This window comes from Protopterus annectens, chromosome 14.part0, assembly GCF_019279795.1.
Source record: "Protopterus annectens isolate FY-2018-M chromosome 14.part0, PAN1.0, whole genome shotgun sequence".
Taxonomy (NCBI): Eukaryota; Metazoa; Chordata; order Ceratodontiformes; family Protopteridae; genus Protopterus; species Protopterus annectens.
This window is the reverse complement of record NC_056748.1, coordinates 1,152,529,004-1,152,551,443: the sequence shown is the minus strand read 5'-3', so window position 1 is coordinate 1,152,551,443 and position 22,440 is coordinate 1,152,529,004. Positions and strand designations below refer to the sequence as shown.

The 22,440-nt window shown below is 42.7% G+C and overlaps 1 protein-coding gene across 2 annotated transcripts in view; it reads right to left on the bottom strand.

Moving 5' to 3' along the window:
- The window catches only part of DNA2 (DNA replication helicase/nuclease 2), a 1,108,563-nt gene that overhangs the window by 166,316 nt on the left and 919,807 nt on the right, over positions 1 to 22,440 (bottom strand). For both annotated transcript variants that reach the window (XM_044056952.1, XM_044056951.1), the window contains exon 20: positions 13,228 to 13,413. In XM_044056952.1, the coding sequence (XP_043912887.1) occupies positions 13,228 to 13,413 (186 nt within the window). The remainder of the gene's footprint in view (positions 1 to 13,227; positions 13,414 to 22,440) is intronic.

The window sequence follows — 22,440 nt, the reverse complement described above, 5'->3', positions numbered from 1 at the left end:
CCCTGCGTTTAGAAACTAGATTTAGTGTCAAAGTTGCTGTATGCAGACAATGTGGCATTACATGCAGGCTTACAGCAAGAACTTCATCAAAGGACAGGCAAACTGAATACAAAACTGAAGGCACATGAGATGCAAGTGGCTCCATGAAAATTATGCTGCCAGATCACTCAGAAGACACGGCACAGCATTAATAGAGGAATAATTAGTAGAGCATATAAAACATTGCAGGATAACTATAAGAATCAATCAGTGGAGGTTAGAAAGGACTGGGAAGAGAGACTGGATAAGCAATTCACAAAGAAACAATGGGAGGATATATGTATGTCTCCCAAATATGCAACAAAATGTAGAAGATTTAGGATTTTTGCTTGGAAATGTTTACATAGATACTTTTATACCCCAGGTAGACTCCAGAGAATTTTTCCTCGGGTAGACAGCGAATGTCGGAGGTGTAACAGGGAAGAAAGCGGTACTTCTCTGGGAGCACAGTGGGATGGTAGACTTTAAGGATTCCCTGCGGGATGCACCGTTGGAGATGCTGGGTGGGTGGATTGGTGTGACGAGGGAGATGATTCTTCTGAGCTACGATGCAGAATCGGAATTGCCTAGACATGGTAAGGCCGTGCTGTCTCTAATTATGGTGGCTGCCAAAAAAGCAATTATTACAAAATGGAAATTAAAATCTAAACCAACTATATCAGAAGTAGTGAATATAGTAACAGAGATAAAACAACCGGAATTGAGATCTTTAGAAAAGGATAGGAACAAACTACATAGGAAAATATTGGAATTCTGGGAACAACACATACAGAGGAGGAATGAGGTTTAAAAGAAGGTAGGACTTAAATGAGCTATGTAATGTGTGACTGAAAATAACTGTTTAGATTATAAATGATGTATAATGCTTGCAATTGGGAGTACACCAGTATGGTTTGTGATGTAAAATGCTTGCAACTAGGATTGTGTAGGTGTGGCTTATGTCCTAAGTGATGGTTTAATAAAGATATTTTTTTTTTGTTAAAAAAAAAAAAAAAAAAAAAAAAAAAAAAAAAAAGGAACCAGAATCCAGAATTGAATAATGATATATCAATATATGTGAAGTATAATGTTTGTTGATGTTAATTTGTGAGTACAGTTTGATTACTTTTGTATAAATGTAAATTTGCCTATGTCACAAGTGATAATTCAATAAAGGTGTTTAAAAAAAAAAAAAGACAGCACAGGTTTGGACTTGTGCTGCACCCTCACCCAAGACACCAAGGCTATGATTAGACAGGACTTTTTCAAATTACTGTTAACACCAACACACCCAAAAGAGGGCAGTCTGCTTTCCAGGAGCCTGTCATCTAGGTAAGGGAACAGGAGGAGACTTTTCTCCTGCTAGACTTTGGCCATAATAATAAGCAAGTTGGGTGACGTCTCTGGGTAGTGAGATTACACATGGCAACATTTTGTACTGGAAATGATCACCATCCAGAGCAAGCTAAAAGCGTTCTGCGCATATATCCAAGCAGAGCAAGAAAAGCGTTCTGCGCATATATCCAAGAAGATGACATGCCAAAAGATGTTTCTTGTACAAAGACATCATCCAGACAACCTGCAATATCAATGACACAACCTCTACAGGATAACAGTCTGAAACCAAATTAAACTGCTGATTAATGCCACAGAGATCCAGCACTGGACACAAGTTAAGCCTTCACAAACAATGAGCGAGAGAAGTAAATGCTCCACCCCTTCCTCTAACATCCCGTCAATGCAATTCAGTTTGGCCCTGTCCTGAGAGCTCCTCTAAGATGGACTGCTTTGTCCAGTGAGCGTTTTTTTTTTTTGGAGGGGGATTGGATAAGTGAGGTCAAGAACGTGACCAACAGTGTCCATATCTGAAGACTCATTGGGAATTTATGAGGGTGCTGATAGTCATGGTGAAAATATAGTTGTATAAGTAAACTTGCCATAACAGTAGATGCTTAACTTGATCTCTGCTAAAGTAGCCTTAAGCAATATGGTGTTGTCCAGCCAAGGATCAGACCAGGTTCCAAAGCTTTAGGGCTCCTTCCATGTGTCTGAGTCACTGGTATGCACGAGGGATGCAGAGTAAATCCAGAGGCTAGGGCCACCTACTTTCCCCAGGATGGGCATGGATCTGTATTACCATATTGAATGGTAAAAATGTTGAACGCTCACATGAGCGAAAAGGTAAGAAAACAAATTTGTTTTTTTGGGGTCGCGGTACAGTGAGGATTGGAATATTTGCCCTTTCCTCACTGTAGTGTGACCTCGGACCTTGAAATATACATTTAGCAGGGGGTGTGGGAGGCACAGCCCCCCACAATAGCAAGTTTGTTTTCTTACCTTTTCGCTCATATGAGCGTTCATTTTTACCATTCGATATGGTAATATAGACCGGATGGGCACACCCATCTTCCCCTGCCAGTTCCATCAAGCACCAGAACCACTATTCAAATTTAGGTCACCTGCTCTGTAGTCAGGGCTTTGCCCCTCTAAACCAACACAGTTGGTGTCTCCTAACAGCAACAATTCCACTTACACCTTGGGCTGCTGATCTCCAAGAGGAGACATTTTAACTACAACTAACTTCATGGTGGTCAATTAGGCCAAAATGTCTCTCTCTCTTTAGCAGTGAATGGCTGGTTTGAACCTTTGGCACCTGTGGTAGATGTCACCGGTATGATCTTCAAGACTATACAGGCAATACAAGTATGCATCATTGTTACTGGACAGCGCCATATACATATACCAAGCCATTTAGGCATGTGAAAAAGGACTTTACTGATGACGGAAATAATCCAATATCTGCACTGAGCATCTGAAAATAGGACCATAGGTGATTACTAGGCTAATGACCCCAGGGGGCCTTTTTAAGCCTAGCTGCTTCCAAAACATGAGAATCAAACCCTGTACCTTGTGTCTGCAAGGTAGACATCTCAGCTATTATGCTGACCCCCCAACCCCATATAGCTACAGTCTCTCATATTGCTGGTGCATTACATCACAACATGCTATCAGTATGGCTAAACGGACATCTCAAAACAGGAGATTTTACAGAAAAAATGCCGACTTTTGACAGCTGGAGAGTAACTATCCAGGTGAGGATCCTAGATGTTACAGCCGACTGTCATAATGTAATAATGAAATAAATTGGCACCAAGAATTAATAAATGGATGCTATGAGTTTAATATTTAGACTAGTATGTGTTCCTCAAAATGGCAATCAAAAAAGGCAGTTTTGGGACAAATGTATGGAAGCAACAATGGAACAAAAGGCAAACAGATAACTTTAAATGGTATGCAATGGGTAAAGACATTCACTTCAGAAAGATGAAATCAGTTTTGGAGTAACGGGACTGGAGGTACTATATTTATTTGTCTTTGTTTACCAGGAATGTTCAACTGGGTAATACCCACTTTCAGTAGAGGCCTAGGAAAAAAGCTCCAAATCAGCTGGCAAACTGATATAACAATTACAGTTCCACTCCAAGAGATTATTCCTGAATGCATACCAGAGGGATTGGCCGACTAGTATCTGTCCACAAAAATGTAGGGACAAAAGCTGTAAAGTTATAATTAAATAAATAAAATATACTGCTGGCCGTATTAAGGATGCAGCAACAACAGGATAGCTGGATATTTGAGAAATACAAGAAGGCATGCATGATTTTTACATGCAACATTACCATATACTGTTTGAACTCAAAGTAATGAAGTTCACACAGAGACTCAAGGATTTTACTCATGAAACAGATGATATGGTACAAACCTGAAACTAGTTGCTTAAAAAATACATCTATACAATTAAAATACAATAAAAAAGAAAATGTGAGGGATCCGATAGGCAGACATCATGAAAGTAGCAGGGTAAGACAGGTAATAAGAGTGGAAGAGACATGGCTGTCATGCTCAACATGTAGGGTAGCACGAAGGTATGGAGTAGCTCACAATGTGAGATCTGCAGGAGGGGAGTTTCAGGAGAATAGAGATAATAAGTCATCTGGTAAGTATGACACGAAAGCACAATGTGGGGCTGGAGGTAAGAGAGGAAGCCAGCAGACAGGACACTGCAGGAAAAGTACAGTTTTGTATCTACCATAAATGTAGATGTCCGATAGATATGCAACTGCAGTCATAACATGTGGGTTGTCCTGCCTCAGGCAGCCCTCGGTCGGCCGAATTCCAAAGTCTGGGTCCGGCGTCGGCTGGTGTCGCCTCCTCTCCGACGTCACAATGGCTGGAGTATAAAGGCATCGGCCGACGCCATCTTCTTCAGTGTTTCTTGCCCCAGATGCCAGGTGCCCTCCTAGGAAGGCTAAATTTGGTGAATGGATAAACAATTCCAGAAATGCACAACAGTAATAAACAGATACACCATAGGAGATACCCCCAGCTAAAAGGGATAGGGGTAGGGACCCATAAAGAAAGTTGCAGAGGGGAAGGAGTGTGGGAAAACCCGACTGCAGTTGCATATCTATCGGACATCTACATTTATGGTAGGTACAAAACTGTACTATGTCCTTCAAGAATGCAACTGCAGTCATAACATGTGGGTAGAATACCATAGCTTAGCTGGGGGAGGAGGAATGCTCTAGGAAAAAGATGGTGTGGCAATCAAACCCTGCAGGACTGCCAAAGCAAAGCCTGCTCTGGATCTGGAGTATAGAGGGAGATTGTAGTGTTTGGAGAATGTATGCACGGAGCTCCATGTAGCAGCTTCTAGAATGTCCTTAGTAGGCACCCCTCTTAAGAATGCTGTAGAGGTGGCTGTAGCTCTGGTGGAATGTGGTCTGACATTGGCTGGAACAGTCTTTCCATGAAAAGAATAACAGAATCTGATGCAATGTCCAATCCATTTTGAAATGGTCTGTTTTGAAATTGCTTTTCCTTGGACTGCAGGGGCGTAAGCTACAAAAAGTTGATCAGACTTCCTACTGGCTTTGGTTCTGTCCAGGTAGTATCGAAGTTGCCTGTGAATGTCCAAGGTATGCAACAGTCTTTCCCCCTTATTCTCAGGATTGGGGAAGAAAGCAGGCAGATGAATGGCTTGATTTAAAGAAACCCTAGATACCACCTTTGGCATAAAAGTAGGGTTGGTTCTTAAGGAAACCCTGTCTCTGTGAAAAATTATGAACGGTGGTATTGCCATTAGGGCCTGTAGTTCCGAGACCCTTCTTGCTGAGGTAATTGCCAACAGGAAAGCTGTCTTCCATGAGAGAAATTGCAAGTCAACTGAAGCTGCTGGCTCAAATGGAGGTAGAGTCAGTTTTTCTAGGACAAAATTGAGGTCCCAGGCTGGCACTGGGGCCTTTCTTGGTGGCTTAATGTTCTTAATTCCCCTGAGGAATTGCCTTAGCAAAGGGTGTGAAAAAACAGGAGGATCAATGTTGTATCTAGCTGAAATAGCTGATGCATGTATCTTTATGGAAGAATATGAAAGGCCGTTCTTAAACATATCTGCCAAATATTCCAAGATGAGTGGGATGTTCAACAATGATGCATCATGTCCCTTGCTGGTATTCCAATTGCTGAATCTTTTCCACTTTGCTAAGTAAACCTTTCTGGTGGATGGTCTTCGAGCCTCTGTTAGTATCCGCTGAACTTCCTTGGAGAGAGATAGGTTGAGGTTTATGGGATCTCCCAGGCTGTTAGCTGCAGTGTCTGAAGGTTTGGATGCACTGTTTCGAAATTGTGTTGAGTCAAAAGTAGAGGCCACTGGGTAAGGGTCCACCTCCTGGTGTGACATATGCTCCGTAGTAGTGGGTACCAGTGTTGTCTTGGCCAGTCCGGAGCTATTATGATTCCCTTGGGTCTCCCTGCTTTGATCTTTAGTAATACTGACGTCATCAGTGGCAGAGGCGGGAATGCATAGATTGTTAGGAAGTTCCAGTTGAATGAGAGAGCATCTATTTTCCAAGCTTTTGGATGGTATGTCCTTGTGCAGAATTTTTGTAGAAGATGGTTGAGGTGAGAGGCAAATAGGTTCACTTCTGGCCTGCCCCATTTCGAAGTGAGTTGTGTGAAGACCTTCGGATGCAACCTCCTCTCGTGTGGATCTGTGAAATTCCTGCTTAGGCTGTCCGCCAACACATTGTCTTTGCCTGGAACAAACTGGGATTGTAACTGGATGTTTAGGCTCAGTGATTTTTCCCAAAGATGCATTGTCAGTCTGCAAAGGGGGTAAGAGTGGGTACCCCCTTGCTTGTTTATGTACCACATCACAGTGGTGTTGTCTGTCCGTATCAGTAAATGGCCTTGCTGGAGTTGGTGTTGAAAGGCCTCGATGGCATGCATTACTGCCAGCATTTCCTTTTGGTTTATATGCAGATGTGTTTCCTTTGGAGACCATTGTCCTTGTATACACCTGCATTCCATGTGCGCCCCCCATCCAAGGTCTGAGGCGTCTGTAGTCATGGTCTGTGTTATCTGTGGTTTTTTGAATGACATAACTGTGTTTGCCTGGCTCACCGAGGCCCACCATAGGAATTCCTTTTGTAGGTATGGAATGAGTGGTATGATGGTCTCCAAGTTGTTGCTGTGCTGAGACCAAATGCTTTTTAGGTACCATTGAAGCTTTCTCATGTGTAGTCTTGCTAATGGAACCAGGAGAATGCAGGATGCCATGTAACCCAGGGCCTGTAGGAATCCCCTTGCAGTCATCTGGGTAAGTTTTGCTAAACCTTTGAAGTAATGAGTTAACTTCTCTTGCTTGTCTTCTGTCAGGTAAGCCATTTGAGAGGCTGTGTCTAGTTTGGCTCTTAAGAAGATTATTTGCTGGGAAGGCTGCAGTCTTGACTTTTGGAAGTTGACTGTGTATCCCAGAGCTTGAAGTAATCGTATGACATAGTCCAAGTTTTTTGTCAACATCAGTTTGTCGTCCGCTTGTATGAGGCAGTCGTCCAGGTACGGGTAAATTTGTATCCCCTGGAGCCTGCAATGAGCAATTACTGAAGCCAGGCATTTTGTGAATACTCTGGGCGCAGTAGATAAGCCAAATGGCAATGCTGACAATTGATAATGCTCTGGCCCTGCAAGAAATCTGAGGTATCTTCTGCAGCAGTGTCTGATAGGGACATGCAGGTATGCCTCCTTGAGGTCCAGAGAAATCAGCCAAGACCCCTTGCCCAGCATGGGAAGGAGCTGCTGTAGAGTCAGCATTTTGAACTTTGGTACTATGAGAAAGGTGTTTAATGCGGACAAGTCCAGTATTGGTCTCCATTGAGATTCTTTTCTTGGAACAAGGAACAGTCTTGAGTAAAACCCCTGGCCTTGTTCTTGTTGTGGAACTCTTTCTATTGCTTTCATCCGAGTCAGCAGAGTGATTTGCTTGATGGCCTCTGCCCTCTGGATTTGTGGTAGGTTTGGCATGCCTTGTTTTCTTGGCAAGGTATGAAAATGGAACCTGTACCCTCGGTCTATAATGTCCAAAATCCATTTGTCCTTTGTCAGTCTGTGCCAATTTTCTGCAAACAGAGATAATTTCCCACCCAAGGGAGCTTCTATTTGTTCCCTGGTAGGCGGAAGTAGAGGAAAGTCATTGAGATTGTGGCTGTGGGGCAGGTGAAACCCCTGCATCACTTCTTTGGTTTCCTGGCTGCCATTGTCGTCCCCTGTAAGGGCCTCTGTATTGGCCTCTTCCTCGGCCACGTCTGTTTTTACCCCTTTGAAACTTTTCTGGATTAGGAAAGGACCAGTTTTTTGAAGGCCAATTCCTACTGAATCTGGGTGGTTGAACCTGGAGGAAATCTTTCACCGTCTGAACTGATTTTGCTTTTTCTTCGATGGTCTTTAACACATCCTTAGCATTAGCACCAAAAAGCTTGTTCTTTTCCAAAGGTGCATCCAGAAGTTTTGCCTTTACATGATCTGGTAGAGGTTGATCTTTTAACCACTCATGCCTACGAATGACTGCCCCTGTCATAGCTGCCCTACATGAAGCTTCCAGTGCATCATATCCACACTGCAGGAAGTGGTTGCTTACTTGCTGAGTGTTATGTACAGCTTCCTGCAAAGCCTTCCTGTCTAAAGGATCAGGAGTGGCTAATGTTTTCTGTAAATCTTCTAACAGGAAATCCTGATATTGTAACATATGAAAAAGGCAATTCAAAGCTCTCATAGATAAGGTAGTGGATGTGTAAACCTTTTTGCCCCATCTCTCTAATGACCTAGCTTCCCTGTTGGAGGGCAATGGATTTTTAGAGGTGGAAGCTGAAACTCCTTTAGGCCCCTGTGAAATAGTTTCCAAATCAGCAGTATGGGCCCTGAATAAATGGGAATGAGTTTCTGGAACCCTGTAATACCTGTCTGGCTTGGCTGGAGCAGGAGGAAGAGAATCAGGGGTAGCACTACAGTCAGAATATAAATCATCCAGAACATCAAGTACAGGAAGAATAGCTAAGGGCCTGTGCTGTGGCTTCTTAAGGAAGGTCCTAAGGCGTTTTCTGGAATCAGAATATTCCTGTCCTTGCCACTTGAAATGTTCCCTCATGGTATGCAGAACTTCCCCAAAAGAAATACCCTCAGGAGGGGAGGCCGAAGGGATGGAATCTTCTGCATCCGAGTCCTCATAGGTCTGGAAGAGCTCTTCCTGGCTATCAGAGTGGACAGAGCCCTCAGAATCTTCATCTGAAGGAATAGGGTCATAGGGTTCAACCCGGGGCCTTTTATCAGAAGGAGGCTGGGATCCTCTCTCAGGATGGGCCTGTGAACCTCTAATCATAGAAATTAAATCAGCAGCCATGGACGTAATTTGTGTCTCTGGAGAAGGCTGAGGTAAGGATTTAGTAGTAAGATGCTTAGTTTTGCTGGCTGCCTTAGCCCTAGTGTAGGCCTTAACAGACATGGCCATAGGAGGCCTGGCAGCTCCACGTGCAGGAGTGACCTTGTCTACAGCAATGGTCTTGGGCATTTCCTCGGTTTCGGTATCCGGAGGAAAATCGATAACTGGCGTCGGAGTGATGTCCGGAATCGGAGTCGTTGGTAATACAGTGTCTTCGGTTCGGAGCGGTGGAGAGACAGTCTCAGAGGAAACCGGAGCACTCGCGCTAGATTTTGGCATGGAGTCGGTGGTAGACGCGGGCCGAGGATGTCGGTCCCGGTCTTTTCGCTTCTTGGGAGTTTGCGATGTCGGAAGCTCCGACGGCATGGTGTAAGCAAATTTATCGCCGAAAAAATCTTCAGCGAACTCCGCCCGGCGCCTGAGAGCGCGCTTGTTGAAGCGAGCACAGGCTACACAGGCCGAGACGTCGTGGTCTGGGCCAAGGCAAGGAAGACAATAAGAGTGGAAATCCTTATGAGGTATTTGTTTACCACAAGAAAGACAATTGTTAACTTTTTCAGTAATTTCTGACATCGGCTGAGGCAAGAAAAGGTCCCCAACGGGGTACTTAGCTTTTATGATGACTTCGGTATCGAAGAATACAGGAGCTGACCGACCGGCACTTGCGAACTGCTTCTGCTTCGAGCACCGCGCGGCAAGAAAGACTGAAGAAGATGGCGTCGGCCGATGCCTTTATACTCCAGCCGTTGTGACGTCGGAGAGGAGGCGACACCAGCCGACACCGGACCCAGACTTTGGAATTCGGCCGACCGAGGGCTGCCTGAGGCAGGACAACCCACATGTTATGACTGCAGTTGCATTCTTGAAGGACATCATTACAGAGATATGTACAGAACAAAAGGCTGCTGACAGATTGTAAGGACAGAGCAGGCAAGTGGTGCGGCTACAAGACATTTGAAGGAAGAAAGTTGTAGATGCCCTCATGAAAGATGAAAATGAGGGATAGGTAGAGACAGCACTATCAAATGATGAAAGGGAGACAAAGCCAGAGCAGAACATGTAGGAGCCAATATAACAAGCACAGCAGAAGAAAGGTAGGCAGAGAAGGGCACTTAGCCAGATGGGAAGGGCCAGAGGGTGAAAGGAGCAGAACAGTGGAAGGGGCTTGCAGTAGAAGCGTAGAATAGAATGGATAGGTAAAGGATCTGATTCATCATAGGGAGTGAGGCAACCAACAGTGACAGCTAACAGAGCTAAGAAAGGTAGGGGAAACACTGCAGAAAGGAAGTGCATGAATTGTATCAAAAACTGAAGGAGGGGAAACCAGTGTGGTGAAACAAGAGTTTGGTGACTCCGTCTTCAAGGGGATTAATAGTCTTTGCAAAGGAAATTGGAGATTAGATTACAGTGAAAGTGGTGTTAATGCCCAGACTCAGTAATGCAATGGAGGAGTCGACAAAGGTCATCCAAAGGGAGGCGTGGACATGCTGTGATGCATGTGGACACCAAAGACATAGCAAAGGATATGGGTAATGTAGCTGTAGTGAGTTTGTAGAAAAATCCACATACACCTCTGCGATCAAAACACCATAGTTAGGGCACTGAGCATTCAAAACAGCCACTAACGCAAAAGACTTCAGCAACGACAATACATTAAGAAAACATGTTACTGTTCAATTACAAAAAGCCACAAAGAGCAGATTCCATTCTGCTGAAACTCACACACAGCTCAATACTAACTGGGACATAACTGGACCTTAAATAAGTTCCCTCTTCAAATGACAATTTTAAATAAATTTTAAGTACAAAAATCATTACTAAAAGTAGAAAAAATGTAAAAAAAAGTTTCACTAATTCAATTTACAGTTAAAAAAAACTTCCTGTATAAGAAAAAAATTAAACAGAATTGCATACACATATATTCAGTTCCAAACATCAAAAAGACAAGTAGCTCTTAAACAGGACAACAGCAACACCTAGTGCATTTCCCAGCTATTTTATATATCACATAGAAAATAACATAGGAAATCCTTTCTGTTTAAAATAACAGATAACCCAATGCACTTCATTAGTAGTAATTCAGTCTTCGATTATTTCTTAGAGGCTTTGTTTGGCCTATCTTTTTTTGTTCTCGAAACTAGTGGTCACCCTAATTCCGAGGGACCAAATGGACACATTTTTATCAATACCAGTAAACGTTAAAACAGCTGTTAAACTTTGCAGAGTACATTTAAACAATGCATAACGTGTCCTACCACGTGTAGCCTCCCTCACCTGTTCCCCTACTGTAACATTGGGTGAACTTGCAATCAACCATAGTTAAAATGTAACAGAGGCACAAGTTACCAAGTATCATTTTCTGTTGCAGGTAATGAGTTACCGGACGCCAAAAACCTTACATGAATTAACACTTGAAAAATACTCTGTTACATAAATGTGCTTGGAATAAGCTACAGTGGCCACTGCTTAACTTCCATTTCGTGATAATCTTGTGCTTTGCACGCCTTTACATCTCAGAACCACATACCTCTACATCTCAGAACCACATATCTCTACATCTCAGAACCACATATCTCTACATCTCAGAACCACATATCTCTACATCTCAGAACCACATACCTCTACATCTCAGAACCACATATCCCTACATCTCAGAACCACATATCCCTACATCTCAGAACCACATATCCCTACATCTCAGAACCACATATCTCTACATCTCAGAACCACATACCTCTACATCTCAGAACCACATATCTCTACATCTCAGAACCACATATCTCTACATCTCAGAACCACATATCTCTACATCTCAGAACCACATATCTCTACATCTCAGAACCACATAGCTCTACATCTCAGAACTACATATCTCTACATCTCAGAACCACATATCTCTACATCTCAGAACCACATATCTCTACACATGAATGAACATTAATCTTTTATACAAGACGGACTTCCCTGCTGTCCCAACATTAATATAGGTAACATTTTGGGCTTTCACTGAAACTAAATCATATTCTAGTGAGACTGGCTTGGTCAACGAAAAGTATATAAATAAAATAAGTAAACTAATTTCTAAGGGATAAGTAGACTCCAACAGCCTTTACATGCAAAGTAGTGCGTGGCCTTTCAGATCTAGTATAATCAAAAACCTGGTTGGGAATACAAGCTTCCAGGTGACCTTCTTAAGTATTTCTTTAATTTTTAAATGACTCCTGAGGCCGTACCATTTTTGAATTAGTTCAACAGTGAGGTGTATGAATTCACTTACTACAATGCAGATGGACATATGACCCGAATGACTGTGGCACAGCATGCTTCCGTGCGCTACCATGAGTTGGGTACAACTAGAAGAAGCACTATTGATGCTTCCCCTCCTCAGTGCTTCACAGTGGTCCACTGCACCAGAGATGCAACGGGAGGGGGGGGGGTGATGGGGGTCTGGTGTGGCATTCTTAGCACTGATTAGTTTTGTCAGCTGCTCCAAAAACAGCACAACTAATATTAATTTTAAAGGTATAAAATTTTATTTTTTCTCTCTGATTGCATAAACACATTGAAGGGTTTGTTGTTGTTCTAAGTATGTAAGAGGGGAAAAAGGGAGGGTCAAGAAAACAGTTTTAGTTGGAGTTAGACTTAAGTATCAAGAATGTGGTGACCCTACAATGAAGAGACAGATACAGTGCTGGTGTGTAAATTTTCGCTAGAAATTATTTTAGACAAAATCTTGATGCGGATGGTGTTACTAGGTCAGAAGGCAGCCCCAAAATACTTATAAACTATCAGTGGGTAGCTAAATTTCTTGCACACTAGGAAGGTTTACTATTAAACGATCTGTTTAAAGTGCTGTGGGGTGATTGCAACTGCTTCTTCACATTACGGTATTGAGCTGTTCAGCAAAGTAATCACAGATTTGGCTAACAGTTAAGCTGAAGGTGGGGTTGTTTGTCTATTCCTAAGTATTTTTGTTCTGAATGAAGGCCATGTGAACTATTGAGCAGAATGATGCACGTATCCATAGACCTCAGAAGTTTTCACTCTGGATGCAAGCCCCTCTGCAGCTGCTGCGGCCATTCCTCAGTTTCTCACTCTACTCATTTCAAAACTTCAGTATTAACTATGTTAAGACATGCTATACCTATTGCTGGTTAACATAAATCTTCCAGTATACAAGATGCAACATTATGACAGCCCGACTACAAAATACTCTGTTTAAATGTCTCTATTCTAGATGACCATAAGGGAGCAATTATTCCATTTACTTTCTAGCCATACAGTAACAGTACTCCTGACAATGTTATAAGCACAAATTACAGCTAAATGTTCACCTTCCCTGCTGCATCTCTCTCTCTCTCACACACACACACACACACACACACACACACACACACACACACACACACACACACAGGAATAAAAACACAACTTACATTACCGTCGTCGTTACTTCTGACGAAAGATACAATGATCACACTTTTGTCTCTTCCTTGATATTTATCAACTGTGTTCACTTCCACTGCATGGAAGAAAGATGAAGTGGTCAGCAGGGCAGAAATGGTCCTCAGCTGCTGTCTATAAGGAGCAATAATGCCAATATCACATGGCTTACAGCCAGCCTGAATAAAAAGGACCAGAGTTAATAAAGTATCAGTACTTAATTCGAGTTAATAAAGCATCAGTACAACTGCACACTTCTACATAAATACATATACAATATCACAAGGCTTACAGCAAGCCTGAAAAAAAAAGAACCAGAGTTAATAAAGTATCAGTACTTAAGCCGAGTTAATAAAGCATCAATACAACTGCACACTTCTACATAAATACATATACAATATCACAAGGCTTACAGCAAGCCTGAAAAAAAAAGAACCAGAGTTAATAAAGTATCGGTACTTAATTCGAGTTAATAAAGCATCAATACAACTGCACACTTCTACATAAATACATATACAATATCACAAGGCTTACAGCAAGCCTGAAAAAAAAGAACCAGAGTTAATAAAGTATCAGTACTTAATTTGAGTTAATAAAGCATCAATACAACTGCACACTTCTACATAAATACATATACAATATCACAAGGCTTACAGCAAGCCTGAAAAAAAAAGAACCAGAGTTAATAAAGTATCAGTACTTAATTCGAGTTAATAAAGCATCAGTACAACTGCACACTTCTACATAAATACATATACAATATCACAAGGCTTACAGCAAGCCTGAAAAAAAAGAACCAGAGTTAATAAAGTATCAGTACTTAAGCCGAGTTAATAAAGCATCAATACAACTGCACACTTCTACATAAATACATATACAATATCACAAGGCTTACAGCAAGCCTGAAAAAAAAAGAAGCAGAGTTAATAAAGTATCAGTACTTAATCCGAGTTAATAAAGCATCAATACAACTGCACACTTCTACATAAATACATATACAATATCACAAGGCTTACAGCAAGCCTGAAAAAAAAAGAACCAGAGTTAATAAAGTATCAGTACTTAATCCGAGTTAATAAAGCATCAATAAAACTGCACACCTGTTCAAAAATAAGGTTAAGAAGAAACTATTTGTCTGGCAGAAAATCCACAAGCAAAGATCAAAGTACTTCAATGCACCAACAAGTGTTCACAAAAATGCACGCAGATCAATTCATATGCACTTCTCACCTCAATGTGGGGTAAGTGGTGGGATTTTCTATTTGGATATCTCCAGTTTGATACACCTCTGAAAGTACAGTACTGTACATGATCACTGCTGCAGTAGCCTTTGCTATAGGAGTTGCATCCTGCCAAGGCTATAACAGCGGGCCAGTTTTCAAAGACTCAGTACACCTTTAACGTGCCCAAACTGTCAAGCAGCTTGAGATGAGCTGACTTAAAGACAAGCTTGGGCACCAAGCCCATTAGAGCTTTCCTGCCAACAGAGGAAGGGAGGCTGACCCCTGAAAGGACAATGTTAGGAACAACAAAAACTAAATGTCCACACCCTGGCATAAAAAAACACACCCCAAAACAAGGGGGATGTAGGGAGGGAGTGACTACTGCAGCAGTGATCATTGAAACATCTACTGTTGTGGTAAGTTTTACTTACACAACTGCACTGTGTTCACCATACTGATCACTGCTGCAGTAGCCTTAGCTATATGGGTAAATTACCTTAGCGAACGACATTTGGGAGGTGGAAGGTGAGGAATTCAGCAGCACCTGGAGAATGGTTCTAGCAAAACCTCATCTGGACCTAAAAATGGAATCAAGCTTATAGTGCTTTGTAAAAGTATATACAGAGGACCAAGCAGCAGCTTCTAGAAACCAACCATTTCCAAAAAGTTACAAAGTCAAGGCCCTGGTATAGTGGGCTCTGACTGTGCCTGTAATAGTTTAGTTGTTGTGAGTATAACAAAAGGTAAATAGCCTTAGACAACCATTTGCTGACACAGGTTTTCCCTTCAAAACAAATGAACAATTGATCTGAAGATCAGAATATTTAGTTCTGTCAAGACAGTGCATGAGTTGTCAGTGGACAGCCAAGGTACAGAGTGTGTACCTTCTCCCTCATTTTCAAATTCAGGAAAGAAAACAGGGAGATATATAGTTTGGCTTGAAGTAAAGTCATACCACTTTAGGCATAAAACGGATTAGTTCTCAAAGCAACCCTGTGCCTATTGAAAAATGAGATATGGCTCACTCACCATAAAAGCTTGCAACTCAGATGCCCTTTCTTGCAGAGGTCATGTTTTCCCTGTTAAGAATCTCAAGTCAGATTTGTTGATGCTAATGCAGCGTTAGCCTCTCTATCACAAAATTAAGATCCCAAGAAGGTGCCACTGATTTTCTTGGAGGCCTGTTTTGCAAAAACACGTTCAGGAACATTTTGACACGAGACTGAATTCAAAGAGGAGGGTCCCTGGTCAGACATGCTCAAATGGCCAATAAATGAACCTTGATAAATGAATAAGAAAGGCCATAGGACAGTAACTCACACAAATATTGTAAAAGCAGAGCACAACTAGCCCTGAATGGGTCCTGGTTATGTTACTGGCACCAAATAGAAAACATCTTAAATTTGCTAATATAGGATTTTCTAGAAGACTTTGTTGCCTCCATTAGTACCGACTGCTTGTCCTCAGCAAACAGGTACCTTAATGGAATTTAAGATCCTATCATCCAGGTAATCAAATGAAGATGACTGATGCCGAGGTGCATTAAATACCCCTGTTCTTGTCTGAGTAGATAGAGTCTGTGAAGAAGCTTGTGGTAATTTCTCCTGCCAATTTCAAAAAGAAGGGAGAAACATGGTTGCCTTGGCCAGAAGGCAGTCATCACAATGATCTTGGGAGATTCTTTCAGAATCTTCAGAAGTACCCTGGATATTATTGGAAAGGGTGGAAAAGCACACAGGAAGATTCATGTCCAAGGAAAAAGAAAAGTTATTTGTCTTCCGGGCCTTTTTGCATGGAGTCTTGGCAGTTGATTGTTCAGAAAGGAGGCAAACTGGTCTGCTTGAGTAACTTCCAACAGATAGAATAAATCATGGAAGACCCCCTGATCTAGTTTCCATTCGTGAGGGTCTGACTTGATCCTGCTCAGCTTGTCTGCCACACACTTTTTGCTGTAACAGAATGTAGAAACCCTGTAGAGTGAGATTTTGCTATGAAGCTATATCCAATCTACAAAGTGGGTATGACCTAATACTCCCTTGCTTGCGGATGTACCACTACTGTGGTACTGTCTGTAATCACTTGAAGAGGTCTCTGGGACTAAAGATATTTCAGAACGTTGAGTGCCTTCACCAGGGCAAATATCTCCTACATATTTGTGTGCTTGCATCTATCCTTGGTGTCCCACACCCCCTGCACTTTTATCCCTTGTGAAACTGCTCCCCAAGCAAAGTCCAAAATGTCTGTGTTGACTGACTGCTTTGGAGCAGGGAGGGAGAAGATGGGAAACCTGGATTTAAGGATATCTGTCATCTCCACCAAATGATTTCTCTTTTGACAAAACCCAACAATGGGATTTAAAATGATAAAGAGTGTTGATGCTAGGACCAAAGAGATTTAGGAAACCACTATCTTTCTCATGTGGAGTCTTGCCAGGAGTATCACGAGAATCACAGATGCCATGAGACTCGAAATCCTGAGGTAGTCACTCGCAGTTACCGAAGTCTGAGTGGAAAACCTTAGAAATATCTCTAATAAAGATCTATTCTTTTCCTGTAAAACAAATGCTATTTGAATATTGAAGGGTCTAGTTGACATCCCATGAACACAATCCTGTGTGAGGAAGTCAAGAAAGGCTTTTGAATGTTTTCTTGGAATCCCAGCTTATATAAGAGGTCTGTCACCAGAGAGAGAGAGATTCCTGACACTTACAAATAGACTGCAAAGATAGTCCTCTAAATATGTAAATATGGAAAAATGTGGATATCCTGTAGCCTGCAATGAGGTATAAATGGAGCTCTACCCTTTGTGAACACTCTTTGTGCAGTGGATAGTCCAAAGGGTAAAGCAGACAACTGATAATGTGACCCAGATACACAGCACTTTTAACAAACATCTGAAGTCTGAATGAATAGGGATGTGATTACAATGATTTTTTAAGCCTAGTGTTACCTGGAAACATGAAAGAGAAACAAGAGGTAACAGTTTTGAAGTGTCAACATTTTGAATTTGGGCACCAACACAAACAGGTTTAGAAAAGTACAGTTGTGTACACTTACCATAAATGTAGATGCTCGAATGTATTCACTATTGCAGTCATCACATTTGGGTTATCTGCCATCATCTGGGGTTATCAGGTAGCCCTGAGCCGGCCTGAATACCAGAGTCTTCGGATTTCTGCGTCGGATGCTGTCGCTTCTTCCATGACGTCAGGGGTATAAAACATGCAGCCGACACCATTACATCAGTTTTTCTTGCTCCAGATGTCAGGTGCCCCCACAATAGGAAGCAATTATATGGTATGGAACATCCCCAGCAAAAAGCAAATACACATGATATAATATATGCCAAACAAGGAGGAAAGGTAAAAGTCAAGAGAAGTCAGGGGGCTGGAGGGAGGGTAACCAGGACTACAACAGTAAATACACTCGAACATCTACATTTATGGTAAGTGTACACAACTGTACTATGTTCTTCGTGTTTCACTGTTGCAGTCATCACATTTGGGTTGATTCCCAAAGCTAAGGAAGGGTGGAGGTAGTTAAAGAGCATTAAGGCTAGCAATAAGGCCATGTAAGACTGCTGCGGCAAATCCAGCGCTGGATTTAGAGAAGAGAGGCAGATGGTAATGCTTGGTGAAAGTATGTACAGAGCTCCAGGTTGTAGCTTCCAGGATGTCCCTGGTAGGGATTCCTCTGAGAAATGCAGTAGAGGTAGATGCAGCCCTGGTGGAATGTATTCTTATCCCCTGTGGGGTAGGTTTTCCATGGTGTTTGTAGCAGAAATGGATGCAATGTGCTATCAATTTGGAAATGGTTTGCTTTAAAATGGCCTTCCCCTCTACCCGTGCAGCAAAGCTAACTAGCAGCTGGTCAGATTTTCTGAGAGGCTTAGTCCTGTCCAAATAAAATCTAAGATGTCTGTGTATGTCCAGAGAATGCAATATCCCTTCTCCTTTATACTGAGGATTAGGGAAAAAAGTAGGCAAATGAATGGACTGGTTTAGAGCCACACTAGACACCACCTTGGGCATAAAGGATGTATTAGTCCTGAGGGAAACCCTGCCCGCATGGAAGATAATGAAGGATTCCACTGCCATGAGGGCCTGCAGTTCACACACTCTTCTTGCTGAAGTGATGGCTAGAAGTAAAGCTGTTTTCCAAAAAAGGAATTTCATCTCTGCTGTAGCAGCTGGTTCAAAGGGGCGAAGAGCGAGTTTTTCCAATACAAAGTTAAGGTCCCAGGCTGGAGTGGGAGCTCTCCTGGGGGGTCTTAAATTTTTGGCCCTTCAAAGGAATTGTTTTAGCAGGGGATGAGAGAAGAGGGGTGGCTCAGTATTATAATGTGCTGATATGGCAGAGGCATGAATCTTAACTGATGAGAAAGATAGGCCCTTGTGGAGCATTTCTGTTAAGTAATTTAGTATATGAGGCAAGCTGGGCATCGTTGTGCCCATCCCCGAGCCTGGCTCCAGGAACAGTATCTTTTCCACTTTTCTGAATAGTATTTTCTAGTACTAGGCCTCCTTGCCTCAAGAATGACATCCAGCACCTGCTTACTGAGGGTTGCTGGAGGTGAGGTCAAGGGATTAAGCCAGGCTGCAAGGTTCAGGGTTTGAAGCTGAGGGTGCAGAATCTGGCTCGCCTGCTGGGACAGCAGGGAAGGGGTCTGAGGCAGATGCCATGGTTGTAGCACTGTTAGACTGCGCGAAAAGGGGTACCAGTGCTGGTGTGGCCAGTCTGGTGCAATCAGTATTGTCCTTGGCTTGTCCTGTTTGATCTTTAGTAGAACCTTTGAGAGGACAGGCAGAGGGGGAAAGGCATAAACGGAGAGGCTTTCCCAGGTAAAGGACAGGTCATCCACTTTCCAAGATTGACTGTGGGGAGTTCTGGTGCAGAATTTGTTCAACTGGTAGTTCTGAGGGGAGGCAAACAGGTCTACCTCTGGTGTTCCCCATTTGTTCCTCAAGAATATTGTGGGTTCCAGTTTACATTCGTGTGGGTCCATGAGATTTCTGCTTAAGTCGTCTGACTGAATTTAGTTTGCCTGGCAGGAATTAAGCTTGTAGGTTCACTTTGTAGCTCAAGGCTGTGTTCCACAGAGCCATGGCTACTCTGCAGAGAGGGTAGGAATGGGTTTCCCCCTGCTTGTTCATATACCACATAACTGTGGTGTTGTCTGTCTTTACCAATAGTTGTCCTGGAAGAATAAGGTCTCTGAAGGCTGTCAGAGCATTTTGTACAGCTAACATTTCTTTTTGACTGATATGCAGGTGCATCTGTTTTGGGTTCCATTTGCCTTGAATGCACTGCCCCTGCCATGTGAGCCCCCCATGCATAGTCTGATGCGTCTGTTAGGGTTTGGGTGGCAGGGGGTAGAATGAAAGGGAGTCCCTTGTTGTGGTAGCAGGCCTCTGCCCACCAAAGGAACTCTGCCCTTAGACAAGGAATAATAGGAATCATTGTTTCCAGGTCCTGAGAATGTTGACACCATAGACTTTTTAGATACCACTGAAGTTTCCTCATATGCAGTCTTGCATATGGAATTAACAGAATGCAAGAGGCCATGAACCCCAGGGCTTGCAGGATTTTCCTTGCAGATAGCTGGGTTTTTGTGGCCAGTGGTTTGAAATAGGTTGTCAAATGAACTTGTTTCTCTGGAGTGAGGAATGCCATCTGAGGAGTTGTGTTCAAGCTTGCTCCCAGAAATACAATCTGTTGGCAGGGTAATAGGTGTGATTTCTTCTCGATGATGGTGTACCCCAGTGAAGTTAGAAGTCTCTTTACAAATGCCAGGTGCTGTAACAGCAAGTCCTGACGCTGGCAATTATCCAAGTATGGGTAAATCTGAATATTTCTCTGCCTGCAAAATGCAATGGCTGGAGCTAGGCACTTTGGGAATACCCTGGGCGCAGTAGTTAAGCCAAAGGGAAGTGCAGAGAACTGATAGTGCATACAACCTGCCCTGAAGCGTAGGATTTTTCTGCAGGATTCCCTTATTGGGATGTGCAGGTAAGCTTCTTTTAAGTCTAGAGTTGCCAGCCAGGCATCCTTGGCTATCATAGGAAGAAGCTGCTGAAGAGTTAGCATTCTGAATTTTGGAACCACCAGAAAGGTGTTGAGAATAGAAAGGTCCAGGATAGGACCCCAGAAGTTTTCTTTTCTGGGAACCAGGAACAGTCTTAAATAAAAACCATGTCTCCTTTGTTCTGGGACAGGTTGAACAGCCCTGATACCGAAGAGAGAAAGAGCACTTGTTTTTGGGCCTCCGCCCACTGGTTTGGGGGGAGGTCTGGCCATCCACTTGGGGTTGGAAGTGAGTGGAAGTGGAATCTGTATCCTAGGGAAACTGTTTAAAACCCATTTGTCTTGGTTAATGAGTTCCCAGTTTTTTGCATGCAGGGCGAGCTTTCCTCCTAAGGGAGCAAGTAGTTGAGCAAGGCTTGGTAGAGTTAAGGATAAGTCATTGTGTCATTTTTCCATAGGGGGGTGGCTTACTACTCCCTGCTTTGGAAGTTGGGGCCCCCACTGCCTAGATCTGTGCATAGTCTGAGACTGAAGTCTTTGTGGTCTACTGCTCCTGGGTTTGGACTGAGGTGGTCTGGAAGGGACTGGCAAGGACCAGTTCTTTGAAGGCCAGTGCATATTGAATCTAGGTGGCTGTACTTTTAAGAAATCTTTAACAGTTTGCATAGATTTAGCTTTTTCCTCCATCCTTTTGAGGACTTCTGTTTTGCCAAAAAGGCACTCTTGGTGTAAGGGTACATCCAGTAATTTAGCTTTAACATGATAAGTTTTGTTCCTTAAGCCAAACATGCCTTCTAAGTACAGACCCAGTGACAGCAGCCCTGCAAGATGCTTCTAAAGCATCAAAACCACACTGCAAAGTATGTTTACCTACTTGATCAGCAGGATGCATTAACTCTTGTAAATCTTTGTGCTCAGCACAGTCAGGAATCAATATCATTTTCTGTTTAATTAATCCCATAATATGGTGCTGATAGTTATGAAACTGGCAATTTAAAGCCCTAATAGAAATGTAGCAGAAGTATATGCCTTCTTACCCAATCTGTCTAAAGCTCTAGAATCCCTATCAGAAGGGGTAGGATTTTTGGCAGTAGTAGCTTTAATGCCTTTTGGTCCTTGGGAAATGGTCTCTGTATCCGCAGTAGGATTCTTGAAAAGGAATTTGTGAGAGTCAGGTACGCTGTAGTACCTGTCAAGTTTCCTGGGAGCTGGAGGCAAATTGTCTGGGGTAAGGATGGATTCCAAGCAAACATCATCTACAATCTCCAGAACAGGAGGGATAGCTAGAGGCCTGTGTTGAGGCAGGGTTAAAACTTCCCTAAGTCTCTTTTTGGACTGAGAATAGTCCTGGCTTTCCCAGTGGAAATACTCCCTAAGGGTATGCAAGGCTTCACCAAAAGAAAAATCTAAAATCTTCTGGAGGGGAAACAGTGGGAATAGAATCCTCTGCATCAGAATCCTCATAAGTAGATAAGGGTAAATCCTGGTAGTCAGAAAGAACAGAGATATCAGATTCCTGATCAGAAGAATCCGAAAGAAAATCAGTTCTAGGTCTCAGAGGGGGAAGGCTGGCTTCCACTAATTAAGATAATAAGGTCTTCAGCCATTCTAATCATTTGTTTTTGAGGCATATGGGCCTGAAAATGCGCTTTGGTCGTCAGTTTTCTAGGCTTAGTGCGAGCTTTAGGCCTGAGGAATTTGGTATTCTTAGCTTGAAAAGAAGTCGTCGATTTGGTATGAAAATCGGTAGGCCTGAATACACCCTCAGAAGCCAGTACCTGCACAGCAGCTCCGGACCCATCCAAGGTAGAGATATCCGCAGGCGTGAAGTGGTAGGAAACACAGTATAGCAGAACTTGTTGATTTTGTATTGTTTTACTTTTTGGTTTTATGAGTTCATGACATGTATTTATCTGCTAAAGGAACCATACAAGTAAGTCTGAAGTTGTATCTGTGTATA